The 13,242-nt window shown below is 27.9% G+C and overlaps 1 protein-coding gene across 1 annotated transcript in view; it reads right to left on the bottom strand.

Moving 5' to 3' along the window:
* Positions 1 to 13,242, bottom strand: part of G6P (Glucose-6-Phosphatase) — a 55,361-nt gene that overhangs the window by 14,596 nt on the left and 27,523 nt on the right. Inside the window, exon 7 of the mRNA XM_075363413.1 lies at positions 9,961 to 10,144. Coding sequence (XP_075219528.1) covers positions 9,961 to 10,144 — 184 coding nt within the window. The remainder of the gene's footprint in view (positions 1 to 9,960; positions 10,145 to 13,242) is intronic.

Below are 13,242 nucleotides of genomic sequence, written 5' to 3'. Positions count from 1 at the left end.
TATTGCATCAGTTTGTATTAGTCTTTTATAGTACTCTGTTGGCCATTTACCTACTTTGTTATGGATTTTAATTATCAAGGTGTTTTTTATTTTATTTTATATATATTATATCTTTTTTGCTCTAAGATTGCACAAACAAACACAAGTTTTATCTTTATACAAGTAGGGAGAGAGGACCTGATAACTCTAATTTTACTTTCTGAATTTCATTCAGAAGGTAAAATCCTTCACTCTTTTTGTTTGTATATGTCTCTGTGTTTTCTATCAGTAATATTCCTAATGAATGATATATAAATTTATCAGGTATAAGTTTATACTTTATTGGTATAAGTTTTTCCTATTACTAATGATTATTAGGAAAAACTTATTATTTATACTATCTTTTTAATGAAAATTTATTTTAATACTAATTAGAAAAATCTATGTAAAAGACAATATTTATATATCATGCGTGTATAAGTTAAAACTATATAAATTAATCCTCATAGAACTACTATTATTGCAACATGTCAAGATAATACATATTTACAAATCTACAAGTAATAGATTACAGAAGTATAAAATTTCTGAGAAAAGACATCCTTTTACACATATTTTGTAATTATTAACCACAAAATAGAGAAAATAATTTTTCAAATTGATATTTAAACTACAATCAAGCTAGAAGTTTTGTACTAAGGTTTGATATGTAAAATGACTTTAAAAATAAAATAGATCATTTTACATTAAGCAATCACATAACTCATCATAAGACAAAAATCTATATTTATGATTATACATCTATAATCATAAATTTATATATATATATATATATATATAAGATAAAAATCTTATAAATCTATAAAACAAAAATCTGCTACTATAATTGCAATAGCATCAACACTGTTCCACTTCTAAAATATTTACTTACAACAGCAAAAAGGTTAAAATTTATTACAAAATCACCAAATAGTCTACAATACTACAAAACAACAATTAAATTAATTTACATAACAAATAAAAACTAATAAATATTCTTAAAACATTGAATTATCCTATCCATATCTTGGTGTAAGTATTTATTTTAATAAATATCTGTATATTTTATATAATTCAACCCAATAAACATTTATGTTAATCAAATTATACATCTAAACAAATTGACCATATTTATGAAGACCTGAATCACATTAACACAATTTTGGTTACTAATAATGCTAACCCGCTTAAAAAATTAATTCATATAATTTGTAACTACAAATATACTTAAAAATTTAAGCACGTACATAAAACAATCACACACATAAAACTGCAACCTCAAAATTAAACACACTTAAATGAGAATTTGAAAAATTTTCAGTGAATGTGTATGGTCAATATACATTATTTAGTGAAAATGCTAAATGTAGCAAAAATGTTTCAAAATATTTAAATGTTGCAAATATTTCACAAGCTAAAATAATCTATAGATTTAATGTTCTACAATTTAATTATAAAATAATTAGTTACACTCTCTAGAGCAATTATGTTTATAATCCTAGGAGAGCAAATGAAACAATGTTCAATAATAAAAATATATGATTGGGAAAATGACTTTAATAAAAAATAGATCCTGGAAACAATGGAGGTATGACGTAAGACAAATAATATGAACTACAAAAAGATCTATAAATCTCTCCATAACAAGATCACAATTCATTAAGAATCATGAAGTACTAATAAATATTTATCTACAATCACAATTTCTACTGAGGAATTTGTTTCAAATCATGAGTTTGAAGACAGTACTCATCCACCAGTTTGTCAAACCATTTTGTTGATAATGTTCTAATTTAAATTCTTTCAATCTGGTGGTACGGAGGAAATGGGGAGTAGGGTAGACGGATTTATAAGGCTTGTTTCCCAAATCATCTATCATCATGGACCTACTTTACTGATAATTCCATATAAGAAAGTGAGATTATTAAACAAAAGAAAATAATTCTCTATTTGAATATATAAATACAAGCAGACTCTATGGTCTCAAGATTTGGTCTCTAAGGACCACAGTCCATTCAAATGGTGTCACTCTTAAGAAAAAAATGATTACTACATAATTTTAATATTTATAAATACAATAAAAATGAAATCAACAGTGTATAAAGTAGTTAATATCAGTGTTATATAAAGAATATAGAGAGAAAAAATTGGAGGGATTCAACAACTGAGCAAAGAAATAAATTAACTCGTACTAAAAAAATCCGTTAAAAATGGTGCTTTAGTTTTTTTAAATTTTAAATAGCGTGCTTTTTTAATAAAATATTCTTATCAAATTATAATATATATTTGTATTAAAATTCTTTTACTACATTCATCAAAAAGTTTGTTTTTAAGAAAACTTAAATTTAATACAATAATATATTTCAACAGTAAAACTATATATACATTAATGTCAAGAATTATCAAAGATTAAAACACTACAAGTAAATACATATATATATATATATATATTATTACAAAATCTACGCATTTTCCCTTTCCCCTAGAAGAACTTATAAGAAAAAAAATTATCTACTATGAGTAGCAATATCTCAAGTGTTAAAATACATATTAAAAATGGATAATTTGAAATAAAATTGCTTGACAATTGCTTTAATATATACTTTGGAACGAATTGGACACAAGATTATAATGGAATAAAAAAGTGATTATAAAGACTACCATTTAACGTGAAATACTATTTAGTACATTACCACAAATACTGATAAGAATTCAAAATACTTAAAATAAAAAGAATAAAAAAACTTAATGTAACTGGTAAGTATGGGCAACTCTCAGATAAAATCATAAAATGAGCTAGAGAAGAGGTTGAGAAACTTTCACTTGAGAATTTACTAAACGGTAGTGCTTCACCATGGTTTCAAAATTTGGTTAGAAGCTTTCAGTATTTTTTCTCAAAAAGCCACCTCGTTGGAAATTATAGCTTAAACTTATACTTCTTTCTAAATCACTCACTCAATAACTGTTGCTCATAAAAAATGAATCTGTATTAATCCTTTAAAAGTTATAGTAGTCCTTCTGTACCTGCAGGTGGTAAGTTTCAAGACCTACTATGAATTGTAAATCTGCTCATAGGGTGTTTCACAAGGAATCTGCAATACTTCACAGGTGTATTTTGCTTATTAAAACAATGAACAAAGTTCATATAAACACGGGTCTGGAAACGCTTCGTTAGCAAGTTACAGCTAATGAAAGATTTTGCCTGGATCTCAGCTCCCCAATGAAATGCAGTCATACTGAAATTTTTTAAATGTTAATCTAGAGGTAAAATTAACGGTTTTCTATGGTTTTTGGCATGAAAATTTCAATAAAATAGATTCCACAACTGTACTCCTTTAGTTTTTATGATATCTAACTTAAAACCCAAAATTAGGGGTCAAAAAAACAACTTTTTAATGTTTAGCTTAAAATAATTTTATTAAATACATAATAAATGCATAAATGTTTTCTAAAAAATTTGAAGAAAATTTAATTCTTAAAAAAGTGATGTACTCAACATCTTTGAGCACTGAACACAATGTTTTCAAATTCGTTTCTATTGAAAACCTAACACAACTAAACAGTTATGAAAACTGAACACTGCAAATTAAAATTTAAATTACAGGCCTATCTTTCTCAAAATAATTTTAACCTAATGTTCATTTAAATATTCTACAGTATTTTTCATTTAAATTATTTAATTTGATAAACTTACAGTGAGTATTACATTAAATGCTCAAAATGTCCACATCCATAGGCAATACACACTTCAGCATGACGACTGAAGGACATCGCTGGCTCCTCCAACATTCGTGGACGGTTTTTTATTTCTTGGGCGGCAACCATGATTCTTTGTAAAAGTTCACGTTCATTGTTGGATTTTTGAAAATACACTAATGACTTCATGTGTCCCCATACAAAGAAATCTAACAGGTTCAAAACAGGGGATCTAGCTGGCCGTACTATTGGTCCTCCTTGGCCAATCCACCTATTTGGGAATGTTTTATTAAGATGCTGAGTTACACAGCAATCAAAATGTGCTGGGACTCTGTCATGTTGGAAATACATAACTCTTCATGTTAGCAGTGGAACATCCTCTAAAAGTATAAGAAGTTCATTTTGAAAAAAAATTAAGATAGGTCTCCCTACACAGTCGATTAAGGATGTAAATTAAGGATCAGAATATTTCCTATTATACTGCACCTGACATTTATCGAAAACCAATATGGGTAGTTTGATTCTGAGATGGCGTGCAGATTAGTGTAATTCCAAATATGTCTGTTTCTTGAATTATTTATACCAGCTAGTTATGTTTAGTTGCGTTTGGTTTTCAATAAAAATGAATTTGAAAACATTGTGTACATGGACGTTGATTGCATCACTTTTTTAAGAATTAAATTCTTTACACATTTTTGAGAGAACATTTATGCATCTATTACTTATTTAATAGTGTTATTTTAAGCTATACATTAAAAAGTTGTTTTTTAAACCCCTAATTTTGGATTTTAAGTCTGATATCTTAAAAATTAAAGAAGATACAGTTGTGGGACTAATTTTATTGAATTTTTGAGGTCAAAAACCATAGAAAACCAATTTCGCCTCAAGATTTATGTCCAAAAACTTTTAGTATGACCTCATTTACTGGGGGAGCTGAGATCCAGGCAAAATCCTTCACTAGCCGTAATTCGCTAATGAAGTGTTTCCAGACCTATGTTTATATGAACTTTTTTCGTTGTTTTGATAAGCAGAACACACCTGTTAAGTACTACAGAATCCTCTTGAAACACTGTATATATATATATATAAACTATGTTATATTTTAATTTATATATACTGTGCAATAAAACAATACTAAAATAAAAAATATGGTAACAATTAAATGCAATTTACATTATATAATCTGTGCCCAATCTAGAGAAAATTATATAAAATATTCATACAATGTTTTAAATAAATATAAAATACAGAAAAACGTAATTTTGGATAATTGACCCTTAATGCACAATAAACTACAACCAAATTCTTTGTCTTTAAGAAATCAAAGTAAAAAAGTTAAAAAGCCAATTTAAAGGAGAAAGAATATTATGAGTAAATAAAATAATTTTTTTTTTAATTTATCAAAAAATTCAATTAGGCGTCTTCATAAAGAAAATCAATTATTTCTTCATACAGTTTACAGAAGATTTATTTGTATAAACAATGTCTAAACGACAATTTATCAGAACTTTCAACTGCTTTTTTTCTAACATTAAACAGAATTTTACGATTTTTTTAATTTAGGATTAAAAATTCCCCTTAATTGAATTTACAGATTTTTTTCAAACAAAGAAGGCTTATTTAAAGATATCGAAACACAATATTTTTTCATTATACAAAATAATCTTTAGAAAAAAAAGTAACTTGGTTAAAAGGCAAATTATTGCTCAGAGATATTTGAGAATTGGTTCTAAAGTTAAAGTAAATGATTTGAAACTTATCAGCCATTTTTTGTTTTAACATGATTGTACCACAATAAACTGCGACCAAAATTCTGCAGATATCAGGATTCCAATGTACTCATCAATATAACATTCACTTGGTTTCTGTTAATAGATGAATGTGAGAATTAAAAATCAAGAAAAACTATTTTCAGAATAGTTTTTTTTATTTTTAATAGATTATAGGCCAGTAGCTAATAAGGTCATTAATGTATGTAACACCATGCAGAGAAACCACTCCCATTGCTGATTAATCTCAATTACTAAGTGGAAATGTGGCTTATACAGCAGGCATTTTAATTTAAATTCACAACCTTCAATTTTCAGGATGTTTGGTAATTTAAAAATATATTTTAAATTAAAAACTTGTTTTTTTTTAAATCAATTTTTTTAATAGGTAATAATGTTATTGCATATTAAATACATATTTATTACATATTAAAAAAATGAAAATTTAAAACTATCCTTTTAAAACCAGAACTGTCAAGTCAGCAACATATATGACACTTAAAATTTATTTATATTGTGGCACTTACATTCTTGTATTTTTTTCAGGTAAGATTTGTTTTTACGAATACTTTAAAAAAAAATTAAAAGTATTAACTGAATACCAAAAACTTAAAAATATCACATGATATAAATTAACTGAACAAGGATGTAACTCATTCAATTGTTAGATTAAGACCATTCTCTACTAAATACTTTTGAACAATTATCAAGGATTATATAAAATATTAACTTCTTCTTTATAGAAATAGTATTTGTGTGTTTATTAACAATCTTTTAATATTTAGGTGCATTACTTCACAAACATATACACAGATGGAAAAAACTATTCCCATAGAGTTAGTGTGTATACCATATGGACCACTAAATACCTGCAGATGAGTTATCTAGTGACCATTTAAGGCTTTTATGAACTGCTCTTCACACAGTTATAGCTGTATAATGAATAAAGTACATAATATTTTGACAGGCTGTATATTATAGTTCAAAGTCATAAAAGTCATAGTTATAAAACAGAAATAGTCTATGCGGAGATTCTTCAATGTGCAAATAGATAATGTTTGTTTTCAGCATATATTTGTTAAAAATTTTTTTTTTTTAGAAGAATTATATTTATATAAATATTTTCATTTTACTTAGAAAGTTATCACAATAAACATTTATTGTACTATTACAGCCAAGATTGTTTAAATGAATGTTTGAAAAAATTCTATACAAATGAAGTGAGATTAGGCTGTGACAAAATATTATAGCAATATTAATAACAAGCAGATTATGTCAAACTAAAACAAAGATGTGGGTCTGACATAGATTAACAATAAATTAAAAATTAAAATAAAAGCATATGAATGTAATACATATTAATTGGTGATTCAAATGGAAAAGAGTTACATAAAAAGAGAAGAAAATTTGTTTGGAAGGCTATTGTTGAATACGTAATACCTAATTCATACAAATGAGATTTGTATTTATCTTTACAAAGATAATAAAGAAACTGTTTGACAGTAAACACCACAAATAAACAAATCTACAATTAACAGTCGTTTCAAGCACCATCAATTTTTAACTATTTCAAGTGCATTATCATCTGGCCATCACTTTCCAAGAAGGCAACTTCTAGTGGCAAAATTCTGGATGAGTTAGTTATAATATCTAGTTACATGAAGTGATTCTCTAGTAAATATTTTCAAAAAATTTCAGCGATACATTCTACATTGCAGTTCAAACATTTATTGCAGTTCAAACTGCAATAAATTATTCCTCACTAATAATTTTGTTTTCTTCTAATTCTAAGCAAAATCATTCTACAAGACCAATACAAAATATCATTAGCACTTTATATTGAGCATATAATGCAGTCATAAACTGAAATCAAACAACCTTTATTAGACTAAGCATGCACCCATTAATATAATTATACATATGCGAACCACTCATACAAAATACACATAATCCACTACGCTGAAGACCCTGATTTTACACTCACTACAGCTCTAAAAAAATTATGTTAACTAATCCCTTCTGTAAGAAAAGATTAAGAGGAATTTGTAACTCAATTAATTTTTAAATAAATACAATTAAAAGAAATTTACATGGAAGATTTTAGATTAAAAAAATCAATAGAGTTTTACCACGGATTATAAAATAAGGGTCTGATAACAAATAAAGCAAGAAAAAATTATAACAATAATAGACCAACAAATAATATCACTAAAAAGAATTTGCTAACTTATGACAATTTATTTTGTGCTACGTTCATGATGAAATAGATGAGTAAATTTATATAATACTTAAATCATTTAAAATTTAATCTAATAAAAATTATTTTGCAGAAATTTAGCAAATCTTTGATTGGCCTGAAATATTTATGTAGGTGGGATTATTTTAGTTTACGTCAGTTGTGAGACGGTTAGTAGCACTAATGAATATGTGACATTTTTACTGTTATCTCATTTAATATATAACCGCATATTAAATGATTAAACATATATAATCACACAGACTCAACAACTGAATTTTTCAGCGGTTTTCAAGACTGGCAACAAATTTAACAGCAATATCAACAACAGATACTTTAAACAAGTGAAGGAACTGCAGATACTTTAAAAATAAATCCTTGAAAGTAGATACTGCAAAATAATTTATTTTTAAATTTATATTGGTGAACTACATTATTTTTGGCAGCAATCACAACAGAAATAAAAACATTTTTATTACAGTACAAATATTAAATCTGTTCTAATCTTAAACTGCCAAATAAAAATTAAACAAAGAGAGTATTAAAAAACAATGATTGTGATACAGACTGAAAAATATCAAAGAAAAACAATGGACTGTTTATTCCAGAGCACAAGAAGCATGTTAATTGAATAACAAAAAAAGGGACTCTAGAAAGATAACTTTTTACATAATGTAGAACTTAAAAAAAAATTACAAAGCATGGATTACATGTATCATTAAAACCTATCCCAATTCTCTTTAGACAATATTGTTCCATCCGTGATTAACAGTTATCTCAGTTTTCTTACAGAGGGAATGTCACACTTCTGTTTCTGTTAAACAAATAATCTAATCTGAATGAGATTTTATAAAGGAACTAGTAGACTAAAGAAATAACTAAATAAAAGTATTCATGAAACAAGAAGAAAAGGGTGGCACAAAAACACAATTATAATCTAAACAGCATTAAAGGCATGATGTTAAAGATAAAAAAACAAGATTTTTGCAGCTTCATTTGGATGATTAAGAATGGAATATGAAGGTAGTTGTTAATTTTGCAAACTAATAATTGATTCTACTCAAAACTTTAGCCAGGATGAAAACAAATGGGAAAATTTCTTTCACTTTAACAACCCAAAAAATAAAAGGAGGAAAAATTGGCAATTATTAATACATTAAACAATTATTACATAGCATTACTGGTTAACAACATTAATAGAATAAAAGTAATGCCCTAAGGAATATCTAAGATGGCAATACTGTCTATTAATCAAATGTATAAAGTTATTGCTTTGTAGAAGAAATTACAGGTAGAAAAGAATAGAATAATGCAATGGTAAGATATTTGGTTAAGATATCTAGAAGGCCTACTAGAAAAAAAAACTACCTCTAGCAGTAAAAAATCAATCTCTATATTACAAGAGGAAAAAATAATTTTCTGAATACACATCATTCTTGATAGAACTGTTCATTAAAATAAATTGTGAAGTTAAATATGTAATAAAATAATTTATCATTATAAGGTAATATTAATTTTTGACTCTAAAATTATGTTGTGTCTAATGGTCCAAAAAATAAAGACAATTAATGGCAGAGCAGATAGTTTTGGATTTTACACTGTTAACATTTCTTAAAAAGGATGGCTGAAAATGAACAATTAATGTTTAACTATACAAATGGAAATGAATCATGTATCAGCATACACTAACTAAACAATACAGAGATTAGCAAGAATTCTTTACCTTGCAATTTAACAAAATAAGTTCAGATACAAAATATAAACATGCATTTAAAGTACAACTGGTGAACCAACATATTTGTTTGAATAACTACAATAATTAGTCAATATTTCTTAATAGCCAGCATACTCAATCTGAAAACACAGTACAAATTTTAATACTTTATAATCAACATACATTTTAAATAATATAAATCATAAACCAATTCAATTGCATTAACAAATATGAATAAAGTAGTAAATAATTAAAACACAAATTTACTTTAAATAATATAAAATCTCAAGAAACGGACAAACAAAAATTAAGAAAACCAAACATTATTAGTTTTAGTCACTTACCCATAAGAAATAAGTAAAATGAATGACAAAATTATTATCATTATAATTACTTTAAATATTCCTCATACAGAATGACTAGTGAATTAAGGTAACAAAAAATATTCATGCAATAAGTATTTAGTCATATATACCCCAGACCCACAAAATGAGGTATCATATTACTTAATCCTTTTTAAACTTTACCAGCTGTGCAATGTATGGAACTACTGCAATAAGAAGAAAAACTAGAGTCGCAAAAATTGACATCTGGGAAATGTAGAATGCAACAAAATTTCCAGTCGGGATAAAATCAATAAGCAGATGCATCGAGATGACTAGTAATGTAACTAATATCACTCCAACAAAAGGATAAAATTTAACTTGACTCCTAAAACAAAAATGACATCATAAAATTAAGGTAGTGTATGCAGTAAAAATAAACATCATTTTGCTGAACAATTACTTTTCTGTAATAAAAACACCCAGAAAATGGGAATTTCTAAAAAATTCTTTGTGAAAACAATTCTTTAGCGTAACATTAAATTAACAAAAAAATAAATAAAAGCTTCATTCAAATAAAGTAAATACATTAGATTTTGCAACTAACCGGCTCATTACTATAGTGTTCACTAACAATGATAAATATTCAAACTAAAAACAAAGTGTTACATTTATTATTATTTTAATTTCTTACATGGACATACACATGTGTGCGCATACATACATGCACTGGGTGGGCTAGAAGTTAGTTTTCCCAAATAATAATAAGAAAACAGCTTATAAATAGCATTATAAAAAAAGTTTTTTTTTTATTATTACATGTTAATACACATCTGAAAAATTGTTACTTAACTACTGTCCTGCCTTATATATTCATGACAGCATTTAACCACTAAATTGCACAGGTTTTCAATTAAAGTTTTGTCCTGTTTTATAAAATCAACTGGTTTTTCAATCAACAGCAGTTCAGGTCATTTGGATTTAAAGAAAATACCATGTCTTTGATGATTCCCCAGAACAAAAATATCCAATACCTTCAGGAATTTGACTGAGGAGGCAATCTCTAATTTGAACAGCATAGTGATCATCTCGCTGATAAATATAGGGGCAACCAATATCATACAAAGGGTTATTAAAAAAATCGGGGAATAATAAAATCTCATAAAATCCAGAGATGCACAGTTACATCTGTTACACTTCATTTGAAGACATAAATTGAAAACATTCCTTTGTTTATCATTCCATACCAAATAACTTTAGGAATTAAGTTTCAATTACAATTAAGTGAAAAATTTTCATCAGACCAATAAATACAATTATAATGATTTACTATGCCATTTAAATTGAATCGTGCTTCATCAAACCGTATCATTGAGCTATAGAAATAAGAATTCACTTTATAATGAATTAATTCTTCACCAAATTCCACCGTACTATCAAATCATCTTCATGAAATGTATAAAGTAATTTCTGGAAAAAAAGTTCACTTTTTTTTAGAATCTTTCAGAAACATATTCTGAGTATTTCCAGGCTAATGGAAGCCTTTCTGGTTGATCCTTGAGGGCTTTCTAGTAACATCAAGAGTTAGGAAATTATGCACAGAATTTTTCACGGATAGTAGCAATTATTATTTCCTAACCGACAATAAAGTATATAAAAACTCGCTCTTATTTTGCGTACTTAAATACCACTATTCTCAACACAGATACAAATGAAATAACTGAACGAGCGAATAATGTCATTGAATACTACCAACTGCAAAACCAACATTTTTCACCTGTTACAGAATTAAAATCTGTGCGTAAAGGAAACTGACTTTTAGCCCACTTTATATAACATTTTTTAAATCGCTTTCTTTTTTTGTTAAATAAGACACATGGCTTTTTTGTTTTCATATATTCATGAGCACTTTCACAGCAAATTTGTTACTTCTAAAAAATACTGCAAACTTGCTTAAACATATTAAAAGATTATTATTTCTAAAATATAGGAAAAGAAACAACTCCTTCTAATCACTTGTAAAAAAATAAATCAATTTTTTTCTTCTTTTTGTATTTGATGTATTAAAAACACATTTTTAAATAGATATATATTATTTTAATATTGAACTTGGTTGAAAAAGTATTTGCTTTAAGTAGTGTGATTGTATGTTCTGCTGCAACATTGACCTTTGACCCCAAATAAATTCTCTTGACGCCACAACTAACCCGATCTAACCCATGACGTTAGGTACGAAGCCACACTGATACGTCACTGGCACCGCAATAAAAGCGAGAGATCGAAACGATCTGCTTTATGGCGGGTGGTAAACTACAACGAATATACGAAACCTTTTATCAGCTGGAATCCCAGCCGATGCGACCACGTATACATTTACCGGCGACGATTGAGGAACCTGTGTTTGTCACGGTATTGCTCCGTGCGCCGCGATAAAAGCGAAAGATCGGTACGGAGGCGGGACGTGCGACGAGTGAATCGGATCGCGACGTTTTACGGTAGGAGAGTGCAATCAAAACGTAGAGCTAAACGATTTAATTTTCGGATAACCAAGATCCGGTCGATCGAGAGTGTATCGGATACATTAAACAGTTAGCGCTCAACCTGCTAATACATACGCCGTTTGAATCGTGAAAATCGGACGAGCGTTTGTCGAGATATTACGGCGGCACTCCATCACACCCCTCCCCAATTTCCGAAGGGCGCCCCGGGTACAATTGAAAATATTACCATCCGACGGGTATCACTAGAAGCGGATGGAGAATTGTTGAGAGGGCCGAAAAACTTTTTCAAAGCGCTAAGAGCGACCGTTTTCGAGATATTTGTGATTTTCGTCAAAAAAATTCGGATCCGGTTAAAAAGTACTGAATTTTCTCAAAACGTCGGTCGCTACTGTACAGAATTTCTAGTAGCAACTGTATACCCTAATATATATCTCACTTGTTTATAGAATTAATAGCGTGTTATCATTTTGCTCCAGTTTGTTGTTATAGTGGGTAATCATACGTTTTGGTAAAATTATGTATTTCAGACGTGTGCGAATTTTAGATCCAGACTTAGCGAATCAGGCTAGGTTATCGCTTTGTGATTCGTTAGTTTACAGCTTTCTAGTCAACACATCAAGATCCAACGCTGAAACATATCAATACAAAAACCTTTACGATGATAAAGCAAACGATATCGCATTTCTGATAAACATCGGGGAAAATATAGAAAGTCGGCTTACAAATTCAATTAAAAAGGCGGGCTCTAGGCTCTATTACATTTGATGTCCTGCAATGTGAAGCTTTTGTATAGAAAACAAATGTAATGTGAAATAAAGACTATATAGAAATTGCAGCGGTGATATTCGAGTAAATAATGTTGATGAAATAGAAGAGGCACTCGAAAAAGTATTTTTATACTTACTAAGGCGGACAACAGTCGGCGCTGGTTAGCATTGACGGCTTATTACTTCGAATTAATGTTAACTGTAAACGAGTACGGCTG

Source organism: Lycorma delicatula, chromosome 4 (genome assembly GCF_047948215.1).
Source record: "Lycorma delicatula isolate Av1 chromosome 4, ASM4794821v1, whole genome shotgun sequence".
NCBI classification, from domain to species: Eukaryota; Metazoa; Arthropoda; class Insecta; order Hemiptera; family Fulgoridae; genus Lycorma; species Lycorma delicatula.
This window is presented reverse-complemented; position numbering and strand designations above follow the sequence as displayed.